The sequence below is a fragment of the Anguilla anguilla genome, chromosome 13, assembly GCF_013347855.1.
Source record: "Anguilla anguilla isolate fAngAng1 chromosome 13, fAngAng1.pri, whole genome shotgun sequence".
In the NCBI taxonomy this organism is placed as follows: Eukaryota; Metazoa; Chordata; class Actinopteri; order Anguilliformes; family Anguillidae; genus Anguilla; species Anguilla anguilla.
In genome coordinates, this window is record NC_049213.1 from 31,577,573 (window position 1) to 31,598,141 (window position 20,569).

The 20,569-nt window shown below is 52.4% G+C and overlaps 1 protein-coding gene across 8 annotated transcripts in view; it reads left to right on the plus strand.

Moving 5' to 3' along the window:
* Nucleotides 1-20,569, plus strand: part of rerea (arginine-glutamic acid dipeptide (RE) repeats a) — a 190,812-nt gene that overhangs the window by 150,089 nt on the left and 20,154 nt on the right. For all 8 annotated transcript variants that reach the window (XM_035387349.1, XM_035387350.1, XM_035387351.1 and 5 more), the window contains one exon: nt 9,831-9,911. In XM_035387349.1, the coding sequence (XP_035243240.1) occupies nt 9,831-9,911 (81 nt within the window). The remainder of the gene's footprint in view (nt 1-9,830; nt 9,912-20,569) is intronic.

Below are 20,569 nucleotides of genomic sequence, written 5' to 3' on the forward strand. Positions count from 1 at the left end.
GCAAGTCGGGCATCGTGTTGTGTGTCGGAGGTCGTGTTCTTATTTAAACGTGTTGCGGAGGAAAGTGTCGGAGGAGGAGACAGGCGATTGGCCGGCGCGGAGGAGCTCGGCGAGCTTCGCTGATTGGACGGCGGGTCCCTGGGCAGTTTCGCGGCAGCTGCTTCCTGTTTACCGCCTGCAGCCGCACCTGGCGGCGTAAATCTCCCATCAGGCCGCAGAGCGTGCCCGGGGCCCAGCGGCTGGGCGCTATGGTTTCGCTCAGCGCCACATCTCGCCGCAGGTGCGCGGGCCCGCTCTCACTTTCAGAGCTTCTACGCCACTTCCCCCCCCCTGTTTCCACCGGCAGGCCGCTGAAGGCGCTAACTTGCGTTTAATATGTAGCTACAGGCGCAGGGTTCACCGAGCAGCCGGTGTGTGGGTCTGGGGCTCTGGCACTGAGTCAGAGCGCAGCCTGATTTTCTGCTTGGCTGCGTCCTTAATGTGTGGTCCGCACGTCTTACCGCCATTTCCTGCCGTTCAGGATGTCCTGTACTGTACCTGGACTAACGAGGCTGTGTGCAGGTTTGAGGGAGGCACAGCTTTAGCACACAAATGAATGCATTTCACTTGAGTGGTTTTCACACGCAAACTACATGATTAAAAGAACATGACTCTTATGCTGTTAGTTTTGCACTACCCATTTAAACACCCTGTAACCCCACACCTGTACCCTCACACCTGTACCCATACCCCTGTACCCCACACACGGCTCTCTTCCCACAGTCCTCGGGCCCCAGACCTCCTCACGCGTGCAGACTGTGTGCGGTAAATAAGCATCGTGTGCGGTTTTGGATGTTTTTTCTCCTCTAAGTGCACGGTGGTCGGGCTCATTTGAATAATGGCGGAGTCCCCCGGGGGGAGCGGCGGAAGCTAATCAGAGCTGATGAGGTCGCCCGCCCGCGCGCGTGTGTGTGTGTGTTTACGGACGGCGGCCGCAGACGACGCGTTTCCGCGGCGACGCTGCCGCGCTGTCGGGGTGGCTGTCCCCGCACGCCTGCCCGCACGTCTGATTAAACTCGCGGGAGCCTGATTGCTGCGGCCGCTGAGCCGCTAACCGAAGCGTCTGTGAGGAGCGCGGCCCCCTCCCTCCGGCTGAGAGGAGCGAGCGCGTAGAGGCCACGGCTGAAGGACCGCACCGCTTCACCCGCCCCCTTCTGTCCGCTGCACTGCTGAAGAAACGCGGGCGTAGCGCGGATATTGCGCGATGCAGAGCGCGTGCTGGCGGTGAAGACGCGCTCATCGCAGCGGTCGTCGCATCCGTGGCCAGGGGCACGGTTGCCACGGCGCCAGGGAGACGCGTAGTGAGATCCGCAGTTCCGAGCGGCGGGTCTTCTCTCCCGCTGCGCGTCGTCAAACGCCACAGCGTAACGGACGCCAGGTTCCCCCGCTCTTCTCAGCGCTGGCGAAGCTGGCCGAGCGTTCGGGCTGCGTTAGCCTTGCAGGGTTAGCCGGTCCCTCGCTCGCGTCTGTAGTGAACCTCATTCACACGTTTCTCACGCGGGTCTTAGCATTACGCAGCGGTAATAGTGTCACGATCGCCCGTCTGTTCCAGCGTACGCCCCCGTAGGTTTAATTGCTTCAGTTGCTTAGTGACGTGCTGCACACGCACGGACCAGTGGAGTCACAGGCGGACGCTCGCGGCTCGACAGCCTGCTCGCGCGGAGGAGCAGCAGGGGAGCAGCGGGGGAGCAGCGGGGTCGGCCCGCCCTGCTGGATTATTTACGGGGTTTCGCCGAGCTTGTCCTCCCCTCCCATCGGAATGCTGGAGGAGGTGTTAAATGGGTCTGCGCGGCCCTGCCTGCCCCCCCCCCCCCCCCCCCCCCGCGGCTCAGCCAAGGACGCCACCGCCGCCCGTCCGGAGAGATCCGGTTTCCAGCCGCGGCCTTGAGCGGCGCACGCAGCCCCGCCGCCGACCTTGTCGCCGATCTGTCTCCTCTTCCGTCTCCGACGTCCTGCGAACCCCGCCCCCTCCCTCCCCCCCGTTTATAACGCGAGCGGGGCTGACGGTGACTCATCCTGCACTGACAGAGTCGCCGCGCTCCGTCTCCTGGGCCTGCCGTCCCGCCCACTCTCCGCTTGTACCGACGGCCATTTCCAAAACAGCCGGCCTGAAATAACTGCAGACTGCCGCCTCGCCTTGCTCCTGTCTGCTCACCGCCAGATTCTCACACAGCCCTCAGACGAAGCAGATTTCTCAGATATTTTTATTTCGCTGGCCGTTTGCAGTTCAGCTGCTGCCGTTTAGCGTTAGAGAGCGCAGAACAAACTCTTGCTCTGCCTCTGGAGCTGAATGCGTGTGGGAAAGCAAACGTGGCAAAAGCTCCAGTGTTCATGGTGCTCATGCATGCTGCTCTCTAGCAGATCTTTGCATGGAGCCATTAGCTTCAGCTCTCTTTACTAGCATATCCCTCAGAAATTATAGGCACAGAATTCCCAAGTCTTCATTTAAGCCAGACGTTCCTCTATATCAACAGTCTGCACTGCTTCATTCGTTTTATTACATCCAAACAAATAACTGCAAGAGGACGAATGAGCAGCGGCGTGGGGACGGCAGGTTCGGCTTCTCATTGGACGCGTGGCGCGTGCGCGTCGACGAGATCGAGCCGCCCGTGAGGAACACAGCTCCGGATACGGCTGGAGAAACGGCCCCCCGGTGGCCGAAGGCGGCTCTGCAGCGCGGGCCCTGATGTTCCGCCCCCGCGCGCGCTCCAGCTGGCCGGGAGAGACGCCGCTGGTTGCGTAACGGCGGGATTAGCCGACGGCGCGCTCCAAAGCCGCTCATCTCCGAAGCCCTGGATCCAATCAGCCCTGATCTCCAGACCCGACTGCGCTCCCCCTCGCTGCAGAATTATCGGCCAAACGTGCGGTGGAGTGAGCTCTCAAAGGCGTGGTGTTGTGGGCGGGGCGCAGTCGATGGCGTTAGCGGTGGAAAGACGGTTTCCTGGCGCAGGTTTTGGGCTCTGACGGCGTAAAAGCCCGTCTCCGCGTGCGATGTGCACGTGCGTGTGTGTGTGTGTGTGTGTGTGTGTGTGTGTGTGAGTTTGTGCATGTGTGTGTTTGTGCTTTCTGCTACTCAAGTGAAGGATATCAGACAGCAACTGAAATATATTTGGGCCCTTATGATGTATTTTATAAATGTGGACCTAAATAAAGAATTAAAATTTGTGCGTGTGAGAGTGTGTTTGTGTGTGTTTGTGCGTGTGCATGTTTGTGTGTGTGTGTGTGTTTGTGCGTGCGTGCGTGCGTGCGTGCGTGCGTGTTTGTGCGTGTGTGTGTGTGTGCGTGTGTGTGTTTGTGCGTGCGTGCGTGTGTGTGTGTGTGTGTGTGCGCGTGTGTTTGTGTGTGTGTGCGTGTGTGCGTGTGGTGTGTGTTTGTGCGTGTGTGTGTGTGTGTGCGTGTTTGTGCGCGTACGTGCATGTGTGTGTGTGTGTGTTTGTGTGTGTGTGTGTGCGTGCGTGCGTGCGTGCGTGTGTGTGCGTGCGCGTGCGTGTGTGTGTGTGTTTGTGCGTGCATGCTTGTGCGCGTGTGCGTGCGTGCGTGTGCGTGTTTGTGCGTGCGTGCGTGCGTGCGTGCGTGCGTGCGTGCGTGCGTGCGTGCGTGTGTTTGCGTGCGTGTGCGCGTGTGTGTGTGATGTGCTCATCATGGCCGTTAGCGCTGCAGCTGACTGGGGGTGGCCTTGCCTCTCAGCGCTGCGCAGGTTGGCGGGCGGAGCGGGGCGTGTGGTTTCCTCTCCGCGCAGGACGCCGGGCCGGAGGTGGACGCGCTGCGAGGGGCGTCTGTGGCTTTTTACGCCTCTCTCTCTCTCGCTCGAAGGCACGATGCGCTCCTTTCAAAATCTCCACCGCCTTTACGCTCAGCGGCACTGCGGGCTCAGACCCGGGCTTTACCTCACAAGCCTTCAGCATCTTTAGTTTGTTTTTCATTTCCTAAATTACATTTTTAAGCAACTCTGGGAAAAGCTTCCGCAGGTGATTATTTAACCGCCTTTAGCATGATGGTGTGGTTGCTGCGGTTGCAGGTAAGCTCGGTAAGTTCGGGAGGTAAGTTTGGCAGAGGGTGTGTTTCTCAAGATGGACGTGGTCTGCGGAGGCTGTGCTTCTGGGGAGTTAAAGACTTGTTGAGTTTGCGAGTTGAAAAGAACACGCGACGCGTTCAAAGCCGTCACACTGCGTTTGAGGACGTTTCTGGTCACGAGAGGCGAAAAGCCGAACCCTTGCCTCTCTCTCGTCGCCCTTTTGTTGTGTTCTGACGAGCGGCCTAACGTGCGGAGAATGAACAGGAAAGGGCCGGGCCCTGCCGCTTCCTGTCTGCGAGAAGCTTTTGTTCTGGGGGGGGTTAGTGTTTTTGTGTGGTTGTTTCTTTGTAGCAGCCCTTCGTGTTTCAGGTGATTAAATCTGACGTGTGTGGAATGCATTGTGTTTAATCTTGTTGAGAAATCTCTGAGGTTTGAGCAGATTATGGTGGTAATGAGCTTGTTTGTGTTTTCGTTTTGTGTGGGCAGGTGTCAGAAGGTTAGCCTTGTTATGGGATTGTCAGGGCGGTGACATGCTTGGTTGGTTTGAGTGTTTTCGTGTGTGTAGTGTACATCATCTCTTTCTTGGATGTGTGTGTGTATTTTTACCTGCTTGCATGTGTGTGTGTCTGTGTATTTTGTGCATATGTGTGTGTTTGTGCGTGTGTATCTGTGCCTGTGTGTGTGTGTGTGTGTGTCTGTGTATTTTGTGCATATGTGTGTGTTTGTGCGTGTGTATCTGTGCCTGTGTGTGTGTGTGAGTGTGTGTGTGTGTGTGTGTGTTTGTGCGTGCGCCTGTGAGAGTGTGTGTTTGACCTCTTCCTCTGGTTTCTGTGTCTGCCTGTATGATCAGCCACTTGTCAGCTTTCAGTGGCTAACTTGTACAGGGCATGCATATACATGAGGCCCCCATTCCCTTCTCTCCCCCACTGTTTCTCTCTCTCTCCCACTGTTTCTCTCTCTCTCTCTCTCTCCCCCCTTCCTCTGCGCCTCCGTTCCGTTGTGTGTGGGCAGGAGAGGAGGTGCTTAGGAGAGAATGTCGGGTGGGGAGGAGCGGTTTCTGACATAGAGAAGCCTGTTGTCTCAGTGCAGCGCCTGGCCATTATTATTATTCTTTTTTTTCCCCCCGAGCTTGCGCGGTCTCTCTCTCTCTCTCTCTCTCTCTCCCTCTCTCTCCCTCCCTCTCTCCCTAGCCCCCCTCCTCCTCTCGCTCGCCCGTCTCCCCTCCCCTCCCCTCCCCTCCCCTCCCCTGGCCCAGTTGCCTAGCAACAGCAGGCCGGAGCCATGCGAGTGCGGGCGGGCGGAGTGATTGGGAGAGCAGATTGGGGGGTGATTTATGAGCTGGGCTGTGAGCACGGCGAGCCCCAGCAGCTGAAATGGAGCCTTAAAGTGGAGCCGACACGGGGAGAGAGAGGGGGAGGGAGGGAGGGAGGGAGGGAGGGAGGGGGGTGGGAGGGAGGGAGGGAGGGGGGCGGGCGGGGGGAGGGCGGACCAGGCACCTGGGGCGGGGCCCTGTAAATATGACTGTGGGGTGGGGGTGGGGGGGGGTGTAATGAGAGCACAGACAGGGAGCTGTCGGGGCTGTGATCTCTACGCTCCCGGCCCCTCAGACCTGACCACACAGCTGCGCTCGTCTCTTTATCTGCTCTCTCTAGTCTCCCGTAATCCCTGCAGCCTGATTATGTGTGCGAGCGTCAGAAAGCTCGGAGGCTGCGTTCGCCTCAGATCTGAGAGCGGCGGTTTCTCCAGCGCTGGTATTCGGCGGTGGCGTGCTGTATGTGAAACCGCAGAAGAGTACGCTAGTGCTGATCTAAAACGGGCTGGGCTGGGCTGGGCTGGGCTGTGCTGGGCTGGGCTGGGCTGTGCGCCTCAGTAACGCAGTCCAGCCATATCGTTTCACGGGCTCTCGGCGCGGCGGCGGTGACGTTAAAGATCTCTCCGCCGTCCCCCGCCCGTGGCTGTGTGGGTTTAAATGAGCTGTGTGTAAAGCACAGCCCTACGGCTGCTCAGCGCTGTGTTCCCTGCACCGAGTTCCCTCTGCCGTGTTCCGTCCGCCATGTTCCGTCCGCCGTGTTCCGTCCGCCGTGTTCCGTCCGCCGTGTTCTGTCTGCCGCGTTCCGTCCGCCTCGTTCCCCACCTGAGATGAGAGAGATCCGAGTGTTGGGTAGGAAAGAGGCTGAGTGGCAGTCGAGCTCTCCATGCTTATCTCTGCCTCATCAAGGACAGGCTAGCAAAGTCCAGTAACATGCACACACACAAACACACACACACGCACACACACACACACACACACACACACACACACAAACGCACACACGCGCGCACACACACACACGCACACGCACACAGGTCAAAGTGAAAAAGGTGTTTAGGAGCCTGAAGCACAGCTCTGCTCTGTTTCTGTGCTGTGTTTCTGTGCTGTGTTTCTCTGCTCTGTTTCTCTGCTCTGTTTCTGTGCTGTGTTTCTCTGCTCTGTTTCCTGCTGTGTGTCATATCCAGCGTAAAGGTCTGCTCATACGAAACCTCATTTACACAATGTAGAGAGATCGGAAACTCGTGATCGCGTGATGCACCTCTACCAAAATACGTTTCAGTTCTTTAATTCTAAGCCTGAAAGTAACAGACATTTAACTTTGTATTAAATTTAAAATCAATGTTTTGTTTTATTTTCTAGTATGTGGCCTTCAGAAGATTTGTATTTTAACTGCATTGTTTTCCGGTCTGCTGCATGATGCCACGTGCCAAAATAAGTGCGCATGTTATTTTTAAATCTTGTTGCAAATGGATATTATTTGGTTAAATGAGACCTGATATGCAGTTGTAGAGTGTTGCTGTTAATAGCGAATGGCATTCGATTTGGCCGGATGTGTAATTCTTTCAGTCTGCACTGAGTGAGAACCTTTAAATGGCAGAGCAGAACTGGTTCTAATCCTCATTTTGAAGTTGGCTCCACCTACTGGTTAATAAGCGGTGCCTCGCGCTCCCCCGTGGGTGAAATATAAATAATTGGGTGAAGCTGGTGTTCCGTTTGAGCTGAGCTGCTTGGCTTCAGATGACACTGCGTGTGCACACTCGTGTAGTGTGTAGTGTGCAGCGTGCGCTTTGCGTTTACGTGCGTGAAATGGATCCTTCTTTATAGCGGTCAGAATCTCGGGTAACAGTTAACAGTCCCATTCCCCACATGCAGCATTCAGCTTGCGTTGCCTGTTGATTTCTCGAGGTCGTTTTTTTGTTAAAGACAGTTGTTGCCCTTAAGAATAGCTTGTAGAGATTGTGGTGGTTGAGTATGCTGGAAAGAGAGCAGTGGAGCTGTGCGCAGTGCACGTGTACAGTGTGTACTGTGTGTACAGTGTGTACTGTGTGTAAAGTGTGTAAAGTGTGTACTGTGTGTAAAGTGTGTACTGTGTGTAAAGTGTGTACTGTGTACACAGTGTGTACAGTGTGTACAGTGTGTACTGTGTGTAAAGTGTGTACTGTGTGTAAAGTGTGTAAAGTGTGTACTGTGTGTACTGTGTGTACTGTGTGTAAAGTGTGTACAGTGTGTACTGTGTGCACTGTGTGTAAAGTGTATGGTGTATACAGTGTGTACTGTGTGTACATTGTGTAGTGTGTACTGTGTGCACAGTGTGTAAAGTGTGTACAGTGTGTACTGTGTGTACAGTGTGTACTGTGTGTACAGTGTGTACTGTGTGTACTGTGTGTACAGTGTGTAAAGTGTGTAAAGCGTGTACAGTGTGTACTGTGTGTAAAGCGTGTACAGTGTGTACTGTGTGTAAAGTGTATGGTGTGTAAAGTGTGTACAGTGTGTACTGTGTGTAAAGTGTATGGTGTGTAAAGTGTGTACAGTGTGTACTGTGTGTAAAGTGTAAAGTGTGTACAGTGTGTACTGTGTGTAAAGTGTATGGTGTGTGTAATGGAGTCCCAGCAGGAGCTCCAGAGAAGCACTGAGTCAGGCCTCTGCGTTGGCTTTTCTTGGCTGCGGGCCTCGTCTTGCTGTAGCCAAGAACATATTCTAAACTCACGCACAGGCACATAACCCGGGGCCTCCATTCTCACCCACTCACTGCTGTGTGCGCCTGTGTGTGTGTGTGTGTGTGTGCGTGTGTGTGTGCGCGCGCGCGTGTGTGTGCATGCAAGCTTGTGTGTGCGTGCGTGTGTGTGTGTGTGTGCGCGTGCGTGTGCATGCAAGCTTGTGTGTGCGCGCGTGTGTGTGTGTGCGCGCGTGTGTGTGTGCGCGTGCGTGTGCATGCAAGCTTGTGTGCGCGTGTGTCACTGTTACTGTATGTGTGAAGGGAAAGCTCTGAATGAGTTTCATTACTGTACACAGCTAATCTGTGTAATGGTCAGAGGGGGTGCCTGAGAGAGCAGCCGCTGTACGCGTGTGTGTGCGTGCGTGCGTGCGTGCGTGCGTGCGTGCATGCGTGCGTGCATGTGTGTGTTCATGTCTGCGTTTGTGTGTGTGTTCGTGTGTGTGTTCGTGGAGTAAAGAGACTTGCAGCTGGTGCTGGAGCCCTGGCGGTGTACTCCCCTGCAGTAAACAGCAGCACACTCCACCATGCATCCTCCCACTCCATGCCGGGTTTTCCGTGCTGCCGGAGACCGGAGGCTCTCTTGCAGAAAGATCACATGTAAAGCCTTCCCCTTTGTAGTGGAAGAGCACAGAGTGACAAGCTATTTCTTGCTAGGAAAAAAAAAAAAAAAGCCGTCCACCTTTCCGAAACCCTGTGGATGTTCATTGTAAATTTTTGATGTACCTGTGGATGGACGCGGGGATTTGTGTCGCGCCTGTCTCGGACTTTCCCTGCTTTTCGGCGGAGTTACGGGGGCAGGAGCTCTCGGCCAGGATCGCGGAGGAGCGGGGGTTGGCTTCTGGAGCAAGAAAGTAAATCTGGTGGCTGTCTGCTCGGCTGCTTATGAATGTTTTGTCCCTTTAGCTTTTTATGGCTGGCGTAGTCGGGAGTGCTTACAGAAATAGCAGTGTTTTAGCTGTTTTTTACCCTCGTGTTTTGCACAGTATTCTTGTACGTAGTGCATTTGTAACTGTTCTAAATTGACGGTTGATATTTGCAGTGTTCGTTTTTGTTTTGTTTTGTTTTGTTTTTTACTGTAGTTATTTAATTAGCGTTTGGGAACTTAATTTTGCGGGACTTTGTTTTGCGTTTTTGTTGCGCTTGCTCTTGTTTTCCCTCCCGGTCTGCCGTTTTCTCTTTCTCCGTCTCGCCTTGCAGACGTGGGATTTACGAATCCGTGTTTCTTGTCATGTACCTTCAGCCGAATTTCAGCGTGAAGTGGATTTATTTGGCAGTCTACTTTCTGCGTGGATTATCCTGCTTTGAGTGCTTTGGGCTGAAATGTACAGTGTCACGGAGTATTGAGCCAAATGCCTTTGAGTTATTTTCTGAGCTTTTGAACTTGTCTTTTCAATAATATTTCCTAGTAAAGAATCACTTTCTATTTTTATTATTAACATTGTGATTTTTTTGTTTTGTTGCCATGCCATGCTTAGCCTATTTGTATCAGAGCTTCCTGGTTTTCTATTATTATTGATATCATTATTAGTGTTATTATTATTGTTGTTGTTATTATTATTATTATTTATTGTTGTTGTTGTTATAATTATTGTTATTGTTATTATTGTTGTTATTATTATTGTTGTTATAGTTGTTTTGAGCCACAGGCAGCCTCTGGAGTTTCCTCATTTGTGCGGATGTGAGTGCTCACCATGGCTTTCCCCTCTCTTTCCCCTCTCTGTCCCCTCTCTGCAAACGACACCACACAGAAGCGGTTCATTAAAGGGCTGAGGCAGTACGGGAAGAACTTCTTCAGGATTCGGAAAGAGCTGCTGCCCAACAAGGAGACGGTAAGCCCGGCTCCCCTCGCCGCCTTTCCCCCGTTGGCGTGGCGATAGCTGGTCCGCGTGCAAGGCGTGCGGCGCTGGCCGCGCTTTTAAAACGCCGTGATTACGGGGAATAGTTTCTCTTAAAGCGACAGGACTTCCTCCCTAGTTAGAACAAAATCTCATTTTCACCATATGAGCACAACTCTGTTATACTTGTACTACGTAATACTTTATGACATCATCACAAAGCAGCAGCAGTGACAGTTTGATTTAAAAAAATTCTTATTGTCACAGTCAACAGTACAGTTCAGTTTTCTATGGTTGCTGATTTTTTTTGAATGGCTATGGTAAAAAAAACTTGGGGTGGACATTGTTGCGGTATGTCAGATGGCACACACGCGCACACACACACACACACACACACACACTGTAGTGCCAGTTTAACTGTGCGTTTGACCCTGACACTTGGGAACCCAGAGGCACTGTAATTGTAACTCCTGACCTGGAGCCGTTTGTTTGCTGTTCCGTCTTCTCGTGTGTGGGTGGCGCCTTATCCACGTGCACACAGCTGTCACTCATAACATTCATCTGTCCGTCAAACCCGGGCTTCGGTTAGACCCTCACTGTAACACAGAGGCCAGCGCTGGTAGCATGCTCTCCTGTGCCTGCACACCCTCATTACATCTTCTATCTGTAATAACAATTTTATTACTATTATAACCTTTTTTTAAAATTATTATAATCTGCACACTGTAGATAGAGTGCTAACAATACCGCTGCTCACATGCAGTAGAAGTTGGATTTGGACCCGCAAACGTGCGCTACATCCTGCTTCAAAGGGTGTAGTTTTTACCGGCGTCCGGCCCGTCGTGCCAGTGTTTATATTCAGGAACGGCAGGTGTGGTTCTGATCCGCCGCTTCAGGTGGGCCGACCTGTAGGGAAGTATGTCAGAACTGGGTCGATGGCTTGTCCAGATGTTCCAGAAAGATCTGTCCGCTGTTTTGGGGTGGGGTCAGGGGGTTACGGAAAGGTTTGTGTGCTATCTTTGGTTATAATTTCTGTCTTGTTCATTTAAAATTAGGCCTAATTTAAAGAGGCTTCCAATTCAGCACATTGGAAGAACTGAAACAAAAACTCAGCCATGAATGATTTAAAAATAAATTTAAAAAATCACAGGACTTATTTTTGTAGAGGGTTTTATTTTTTGGTAACATCAAGTTTAAATAGTTGGCTTAAAGTATAAGGGTTGTTTGTTGACAGTTGCAGTCCAGCACCTTTGATACTGTAACATGTAAAAAAGGTGGTATTCCATACCAGTGCTTGTTTGTATCATTGGTCAAGTGTTGTCATAATAAAGTGCACATCATTCATTATTTCTATTCATAATTTTATTGATTGCTGCATATTGTGGAACATATTTTATTTTTTGTGCAATTAACAATAACAAAATTTTTTAATCAATACTTACTGTGTCTTAGTGCTGGTGTTAAGATATGCTTTTCTCTCAGGAAGTAGTGTCATGTATGGTGTGTGGTTCAGTCACGGTCAGCGCTGATGAGGGGTTCTGATGGTAGTGGTGTGGGTAGTGGGGGAGGTTATCCTGATTGCAGTGGTGACTGTGGGGTTAGTGTTTCTGAGGGAGGGCTGAGTGCACTTTGTCTGCAGCGTGGCTGAACGCTCTTTCCCAAACTGCACACTCAGTCTGGGTTTGATTGTTGGCAGCCCTTCTCGCCCCTGCTCTCCCACAGTGAAATATGGATTACAGTAACTTTAGACCCTGTACAGTTACCGCACACGTTCTCTTACACGTGCGCACCCCCACACACACACACACACACTCTCACTCTCACACACACACACACACACACTCTCACTCTCTCACACACACACACACACACGCACGCACACACACTCTCACACACACACATACACTCTCACTCTCTCACACACACACACACACACACACACTCTCACTCTCTCACACACACACACACACACTATCTCACTCTCACACACACACACACACACTCTCACTCTCTCACACACACACACACACACACTCACTCTCTCTCACACACACACCCCCACACACACACACACTCTCACACACACACTCTCACTCTCTCTCTCTCACACACACACACACACACACACACTCACTCTCTCTCACACACACACACACACTCTTAGTCCTTCCCTCTCTCTCTTTCACACATACGTTGGAGAGTGAGAATGAAGGACCACCCTGCCGCTGTCGAGTGGAAAATCAGGCCGTGTGAAAATAAAAAATGAGCTCAGCCCAGAGATAGATTTACAATGCAGAGCCCATTTACCCTCCAACAGCAGATCTACAGCAGTATTTTGTCACACTATTTGTTGCTAGTTTGTGTAAATTTAGAGATGAGGAAAAACTGGCGGTTGCTATGTTGTTCTGCTGAAGTTGTTTTCCTAAGGCTGTGTCATTTAGAGTCCCTCCCCACAGCAGCCTGTTGTTCACCCGGGTGCTTGCGTCTGCAGTGATTTAAAGCCTTCCTCCGACTGCTTTTAAATTAACAGTCGCACAAGCTTTCCGTCTTGCTTTTTTTTTTCCTTGTCTAAGCGCACAGCTTCTTCACAAGTCGCTTGGCGTGTAACGTAACGGGTTCAGGTACGGCGCCCGCGCTCGTCAGCCTCACAGACGAGGGGCAGCGAGGCTCTGCCGGAGCTCACCTGCAGCCCGCTGGATTTCCGTCTGATGTTCTTACATTTTTACTGACGATCCCTTTTTAATACTCGCAGCTCAGGTCCCGTGACTGCTGCTGTGATTAATTATGCATTCTGAATACTTCAGAAGTGACTGCGGGTTCAGAGAGTCTGGGAGCTGGGGGTTGTAATAGGCGCAGATTCACGCGTCTCACGGATCCCGTTCGACGGCGATGTCGTTCGCCTGCGTTAACGGGTAACGAGTAAAAACGCAGCGCTCTTTCTCGCTGGCTCAGCGGCCGAGAGCCCGCCCAGGCCTTTCCTGCCGCCCGAGCGGCCCCCCCTGCCGCCCGAGCGCCCCCCCCCCCTGACTGGAGCGCTCGGCAAACAAAGCCCTGAGAGCTCGGGAGCGGTCTGTTCTGGTGGCGAAAGGCGAGCGAGGGGAAGCGGTCTCCCCGCCCGTCGCCGCGGATTCGGTCACACCACGTCGGCTTTGAGCCCGCGGGCCGTCGCCACGGCAGCGCCCGCCAGCCCGGTCGGCCTTAGCGACGGCGTCGGGCTCGTTCACACAGAGCCGGATGAGACTCGTTCTTCAGGTTTATTTAACGGAGTCCTGCGTTCGGATTCATGCGCTTTGCTACTGTATATGGGCACATGACCCGTCACTAAATAGCACGCTGAATACCGTGGATGAGATACAGAAATGCTCGAAGCCATCTGAACATCTACATTTCAGCTTTCTGTCAGTGTTCCCCCACACCATAGTTTGGATGTTTACAAACCGCAACATTAGAAACATGTTTCACTTGTTCTATATTGATTGTGTGCACGCTGGGTTATATCGAATGAGGATTTAAAAAAACGAAAATCACTGGGACTGTGTGAATGCACTCGAGGTAGAGCTCCTCTGGTATAAAGGAGTTAGAAGTTGTGCTCTGCCTGTTAAACTGGTGGTTCTGTGTAATGTAGTCTGGAGAGCGGATGCAGGTGATGTGGGGGGGGGGGTTTATCATCCCTGAGGAAGGTAAGTAGAATGATGGAAAAAAGGATTGTTGGGATTGGCACAGGAGTCACCAGACTAACAAATAATGAAGTTCCATCCTCCCAGTGCTAGAGGCCAGGGGTTCATTTTGTGCAGAAAGTCATAAAGTCTACCCTTTAAATACAGAAAGGGGAGTAAGAGAAGGGAAGGGGGGGCGGGCACTTTAGACATAATGAAATGGCGGCTTTCTCCAGAGCTTAAAAGCTCTCTCCTTTTCCCGCTGAAGATTGAGCTGGCGTTGGGTGCGTTGGGTGCGGAGTGGAAGCTCTCTGCGTTAAGTGCTCGTCCGCACCCCGCAGGAACACTCGGCTCCTCTCCCTGCACCCCGTCCTCTCCCAGAAAAAGAAGTTTAATATTTTTGAGGTTTGGAGGATGAGGAAAGATGGCAGGAAGAGAGATGGAGAAGCACTAATATTTTCCTACCCACCTACACTCTCTCTCTCTCACACACACACACACACACACACACACACACACACACACCTACACGTGCTCTCACACACACACACACACACACACACACACACACACCTACACGTGCTCTCACACACACACACACACACCTACACGTGCTCTCACACACACACACACACACACACACACCTACACTCTCTCTCTCTCTCTCACACACACACACACACACACACACACCTACACTCTCTCTCTCTCTCTCTCTCACACACACACACACACCTACACTCTCTCTCTCTCTCACACACACACACACACACACACACCTACACTCTCTCTCTCTCTCTCTCACACACACACACACACACACACACACACCTACTCTCTCTCTCTCTCTCTCACACACACACACACACACACACACACCTACACTCTCTCTCTCTCACACACACACACACACACCTACACTCTCTCTCTCACACACACACACACACACACAGACACACACCTACACGTGCTCTCACACACACACACACACACACACACCTACACGTGCTCTCACACACACACACCTACACGTGCTCTCTCACACACACACACACACACACACACACACACCTACACCTACACCTACACATGCTCTCCCTCATACACACACACCTTCATGTGCTGTCCCTCACACACACACACACACACACACACACCTACACCTACACATGCTCTCCCTCACACACACACACCTACACATGCTATCCCACACACACACACACACACACCAATGCATGCTGTCCCTCACACACACACACACACACACACCCCTTGTCCATCCATTAAAACATTGAAGCACTGGAGCTACACTGCTCCGTGCTGTGCTGCGCTGTGCTGTGCTGTGCTGCGCTGCGCTGTGCTGTGCTGCTGAGGGTGGAGCCGGAAGCTCTGTGCTCGGGCCCCAGACAGGCCAGTTGTGCTGGTTCAGCGGCGGGCTAATGAGAGCGGAGCGCAGTGCTGCCTCTGCCCCGTCAGCTGTGTTTCCAGCCCACAGTCAGCTGCCTCTGCTGTGTAAACACGCCCGCAGGAACGCTATGTAAAGCCAAGGGAAGGCCGGGAGGGGAGCTGTGTGTGTGTGTGTGCACGCGCGTGCGCGTGCGTGCGCCTCTGTGCTGGACTGTGCCCGCGTCGCTGTGTTGCCTGTTCCTTTCTAAGCGCAGTTTCCTCCTCCCAAGACGTCGTTGCCGTGTCGTTCAGCTCGCTGTGTCGTTCGGCTGGCCGCGTCGTTCGGCTGGCCGTGCTGGAAATGGCTCCCTGCAGTTCCTCTCTTGCTTCTCTCGCCCATGCAGGGTGCACACTGTGCGCATTACTTCAGCTGAACAGACTTTGCTTTTCCTTACAAACAAATAAAGAAAAGGACCCGTAACGGCGAGACATTCCACGAACGGCGTGACGAACTGTACGCTCGTCACGCGGCAAACGCTGGCCGTCGCTCTCCGAGCTATTTTTGAGAGCGCAAACAATCTAATCTAGCTGCGGCCGCGGGGCAGAGTCCCGGGCCTTGTACGGCCCTGTTTTGGCTCCGCCGGCTCCGACACACCCTGCCCATTTGGCGGGCCCTCTCCGGTGCCCCGAGAGCGTTAGAGACACGGGGGCGGGCCGCTGGGGCAAATCAAACGGCCGGATTGTGTCCGCTGCCCGGCGCTAACGGGCTCCTGTTAGCCGTAGCGCTCCAGTGGGGATCCGCTTCCGTTCTGGCCCTGGCGCCTGTGAAAGAGAGAGGAGGGGGCGGAGAAATTTTTTGTTGAGGGGGTGAGAAACGGAAAAGAGCCGAGCGTTAGCCCGCCACGCCAGAGGAGACTGCTGGGAACCCCCCCCCACCCCACCCCACCCCACCGTGGGCTGGGACGGCACGCCGATCCCGCGCTCCCCGCCACCCGGTGGCAGACGTTTGCCCCGGCGCGAGCCGTTAAAAACGTCGGCTCTAAGTCACCTGGCTGGCCCGCTCCCCGAAGCCCGCCCCCCCCCCCCCCGGGCTATGTGTAAATATTTAGTTTGAGCCGTTGATTAAAACGGCTGAAAGGCGGGGCGCCTCGTGCCCCCCTGCGCTGGCGTGCCCCCGCCACTCACGGAGCGGCCCGATCGTTCAGCCGTCCTTACCGTCCCGCTGCTGGACGGCTGCGAACGGCGTGCGTCTGTTTTTATATCCGCGCGGTTACGGCGCTTTACGGACACGGCTAGCGGGCTATCGGGCTAAAGGGGGCCGTTGGAGGCGTTTTAGCGATTCTGAGCTTTTGGCTTTCCAGTTGGAGCGTAGCGGAGACAAAGACGCCGTCTGCTTTTCAGCTGCCTGTGCTGTTTTTGTGACATTCTAGGCCCGTGCAGGTTTGGGTTTGTCAGCAGGAAAAGGGAGATGGCTCCCACGTACCCCCCCCCCCCCCCCCCCCACCCCCTCGCTCCCCCCTGTAAAACGTGTCTCAGCAGCACAATGGCTTTCGCAGGCAGAAGGGCTTACTGCAGGGAAACGCTACTACAGCTTCCTGCGCCTCTGACCTGCCAAAAGCCAGCTTATTCCCCCTCTTCCAGCGCCGAACCTGACACGCTGCCCGTTTAACACCGCCCCCCCCCCCCCCCCCAGCCGTAACCACGCTGGGCTTCACACAACTCAGAGGTCACCCGCGCTAACCGCTAAAATAGTCCGTGCCCCTGTCTCCCCGTCGCAGGTCCTCACACAGCCTCTTCTGTCTGCCATTAAGGGAGCGGGGAACATTCCGGAGGGAAACGCTGATTTGTTGACCTCAGTGGAATGTGTCTGTGAGTGTGTGTGTGTGTGTGTGTGTGTGTGTGTGTATAAGCATGTGTGTCTGTTGAAACCTTAGCTGATATTTCTGTGTTTTAGCCTGGATTGGCCTGTTTCCTCTGCACTGGTCAGCTCATTTCATTTGGCAGCTGAGGACAGAGACTCGGCCGCAGCCATTCGTCCTCTTCCTTTAATCCCACCCTTTTAAAGCAAATTTCCGAGACCTGCAGTCAGGAAATTACATTTAAGCGGTAATGCATATTTGAATTTTAAAGTTGTTAAAATCCTTGTGGCTTAAAATGAAACTACAGATGGTGCATGGAGGTGTGCCCAACGCAACGTTAGAGTTTGTGTTCAGTGTATAAATCCCGAGTCGAGACGTGTTACACCATCGCTCATTCGGAGGATTTGTTTTCTGAGCTGCAGGTGGCTTGTTAGAGTTTCCTAACCTAATGGCGCGTTTGGCTCACTTTCAGGGCCGTGTGTGAAATGTGAGGTGAGCTCAGATGAGCTGAGAACATGGCCGTGATGACCGAGCCTATTGCTTGCCTGCTCTCCTATCGGCACGCACAAAGTTTCAGTCATCCAGCCAGGGCTCAGTCAATCAGGGCTCAGTTAGTCAGTCATCCAGGGCTCAGTCATCCTGTCAGGGCTCAGTTAGTCAGTCATCCAGGGCTCAGTCATCCTGTCAGGGCTCAGTTAGTCAGTCAGACAGGGCTCAGTCAGTCGGGGCTCCTCACCCTCTACCACAACAACTGCTGGCTCCCTTTAACTGTCATTATCTTCATTGGTGCAGACAGCAGGTCATCCATGCGAGCAGTGTAGGTTATGTCAATTTACGGCAGACACACCAGCGCCCCCCCCCCCCCCCCCCCCCCCCTTCTGTTTCATGAGAAAAACAATCCGCTCGAGGTCGACTCATCTCGCTAAGTTTGCTACCAGTTATATATATGCACATGCGCGCGTGCAATATGCACACATACAGTGCACCAGAAAATCCTACCACTGCTAGGTTTTTCCCCTGTTAGTGGAACAAGGGAACCGATTTCCATCTCAGTTCAGAAAGCATGCACAGTCCCTCGTGTGTCAGATGCCAAGAAGCACAGAGCCAGCTTCCTAAAGGCAGACAGACGTACCAGTCGTAGGCTTTTTAAGACCCAACAACACACCTTCATTGGTCGCCCGCCATCCAGTCACAGATCGGCTGCAACGGGCTGCGCTGTGAGCTGTAAGCGAATAGGTGCCTGCGGCAGTTTCACAGACTGCTCGGGTTCGGGGGAGAGGAGAGGAGAGGAGAGGCGAGTGCATTTGAGCGAAACGGTTCATTACGCAGCCATGTTGTTTTTCCAGCACTTCTCCTGCGTGCGTGTGTGTGTGTGTGTGTGTGTGTGTGCTGCGTGTGTGCGTGTGCTGCGTGTGTGCGTGTGTGCCACCTGCCCATTTTAACAGCATGCTCTTAAAACTGCATCGCTGAGGGGCACGAAGGAAACGCAGCATTTCAAACACCGCCGTTAAAATAACATCTTAAGCGCGTTACGTCTGAACTTCTGTAAGCAGCATTAGCCCAAAATGGGCGCCGGCGGTAGTGTGCTAATACTGCTATTATCTCCACAAACAGGAGATCAAGTGACTGCACGTCTTGCATCACGTATACGCCAATTTCATATACACAACGCCACCATGTTTTCATTGTGAAAAGAATTCTTGCAAAATATGTGCATTTAGTAGTATGAGTAGTCTGTTAGTTGGCAGGTACACTGTAACCAGTGACCTAAATGCTTATGTATGTTGATGTTTTTGAATTAGCAGTGCTATTATGTATTAAAAATGCCCCGTCGTGTTTTGTCAGACAGCGCTTTGTTATTAAGCACTGTAAACACTTGTTAGCGTGTCATGGGGTGTGTGTCGGTGCACTATGATTAAAGAACTGCGGTTCCTTAAGAATTCACTCTGCGATTGCATTTTTCAGTCCAGGGCGGGGCGTAGCTGCTGTCAGAGTATGGGCAGAGTGCTTAAAGGGATCCTCTCTGAGACGCTCATTACCTGCTGCTTAAGCGTGTGTGTGTGCGCGTGTACGTGTGTGTGCGTGTGTGTGTGTGTGTGTGTGCGTGTGTGGAAAACGCCGTCGGGGTTAAATCTGTGTGTGAGAGCTCCCGCCCCAGTCTGAAACGCCGTGGCTTTGGTTACTGTGTTCTGAGGGAAGGGGAGTGTGTCTCTCAGGCTGCTGTGTCCCCGGTGCTGGTTGTTCCTCAGGAGCCCTAGCCTGCTCTGACACAGAGACTGTATGCTGTCACCCGTCTCACGCACCGGCTGTTTACTGTGTGACAATCAGTTACATGTCACGTACAGTATCTGAGCCTTGAACGTTGAAATATCATGTTAAAATGGTTATTAAATATGTTGAAAACATATAACACATAAAAACATAAATTACCAATTAAAAATAACTAAATGATTAAATGTTTTTTCGCTGCAAAAGTGTCTAGATGTTCCAGTTTTTTTAATGTGCATATTGAGAATGGCAGAGAAGGCTTCCATCGGTAATTTGTGAGTGCAGGCACCCTTAGTTTTTGTGCAGAACCCAGCGATATGAACGTCAAAGTTCTGAAGATCCATGTCTTGTGGACAGGTATCCCCTTCAGGTCATTCATTTTTCTCCCCTTTTTCACTTAATCTTCATTTCTCCTGCTCCTCTCCTCCTCTTTCTTTTTTGCTCCGGTCCCTCCCTCTTTCCCTCCCTCCCACTCTCCATTTGCGAGCTGCAGCCTAATTCATTTGGCCCCCTGTCAGAGTGAAGGCCTTGTGTAGCTCCGTCACAAATCTGTCAGGAAAACAGAACCCATCTGTTCCTGTGCAGCCCTGTGTGTGGGGATGAGAGCATAAACACATAACTTCTGCCTGTGAGGCGAGCACAGTCAGCCAGCGCGTTTACATGGCCTGCAGAGGTAATGGAACGAGCTTCGGCAAATGCGTTTGCACATCATGCGTATCTAACGGAATAAGCTTCAGCTAACGTGTTTACTCATCACACACAGCTAACGGAATGAGCTTCAACCAAAGCGTTTACACATACGCAGCTAACGGAACTAGCTTGAGCTAACATGTTTACACATCGCGCAAAGCTAACGGAACTAGCTTCAGCAAATGTGTTTACACATCACGCACAGCTAACAGAACTAGCTTCAGCCAATGTGTTTTCACATCACACACCGCTAACGGAACTAGCTTCAGCAAACGCATTTAAACATCACATGCACCTAATGGAACTAGCTTCAACCAAAGCATGTACACTACGCGCAGCTATCGGAACATTAATAGGCTTCAGCATACACGTTTTACACATCATGCACAGCTGGAGAAACTGCATTTCACTGGAGTGTGCATGCCTGCTTGTGTGTGTGTGTGCGTTTGCGTGCCAAGCGACTGTCTGTTTCTGTGCGTGCAAGCGATAAGAGTGATTAGCAAACTGGTAATGCCAGTGGTGAAATGTAGCTGCCTCACCCCTACACTCCCACCTGGAGGGCTTTGGGTTTCGGGTGTCGAGGATTGAAAATAAAATGGGCGCAGTGATAAGTAATCCCCTGCTTTGTCATCTAATCCCTTCCCCACTTCCTCTGAAATATCTACAAGATGGATGCTTAATACACAGATTAAGTTGTTACTGTTTGGTGTTTAGTTTATCGCCTACACTGCTACCAGTGCTGAAGCAGGAACATATAATCAATTTTAAAGATCACAATTTTCAAAATGGTAGC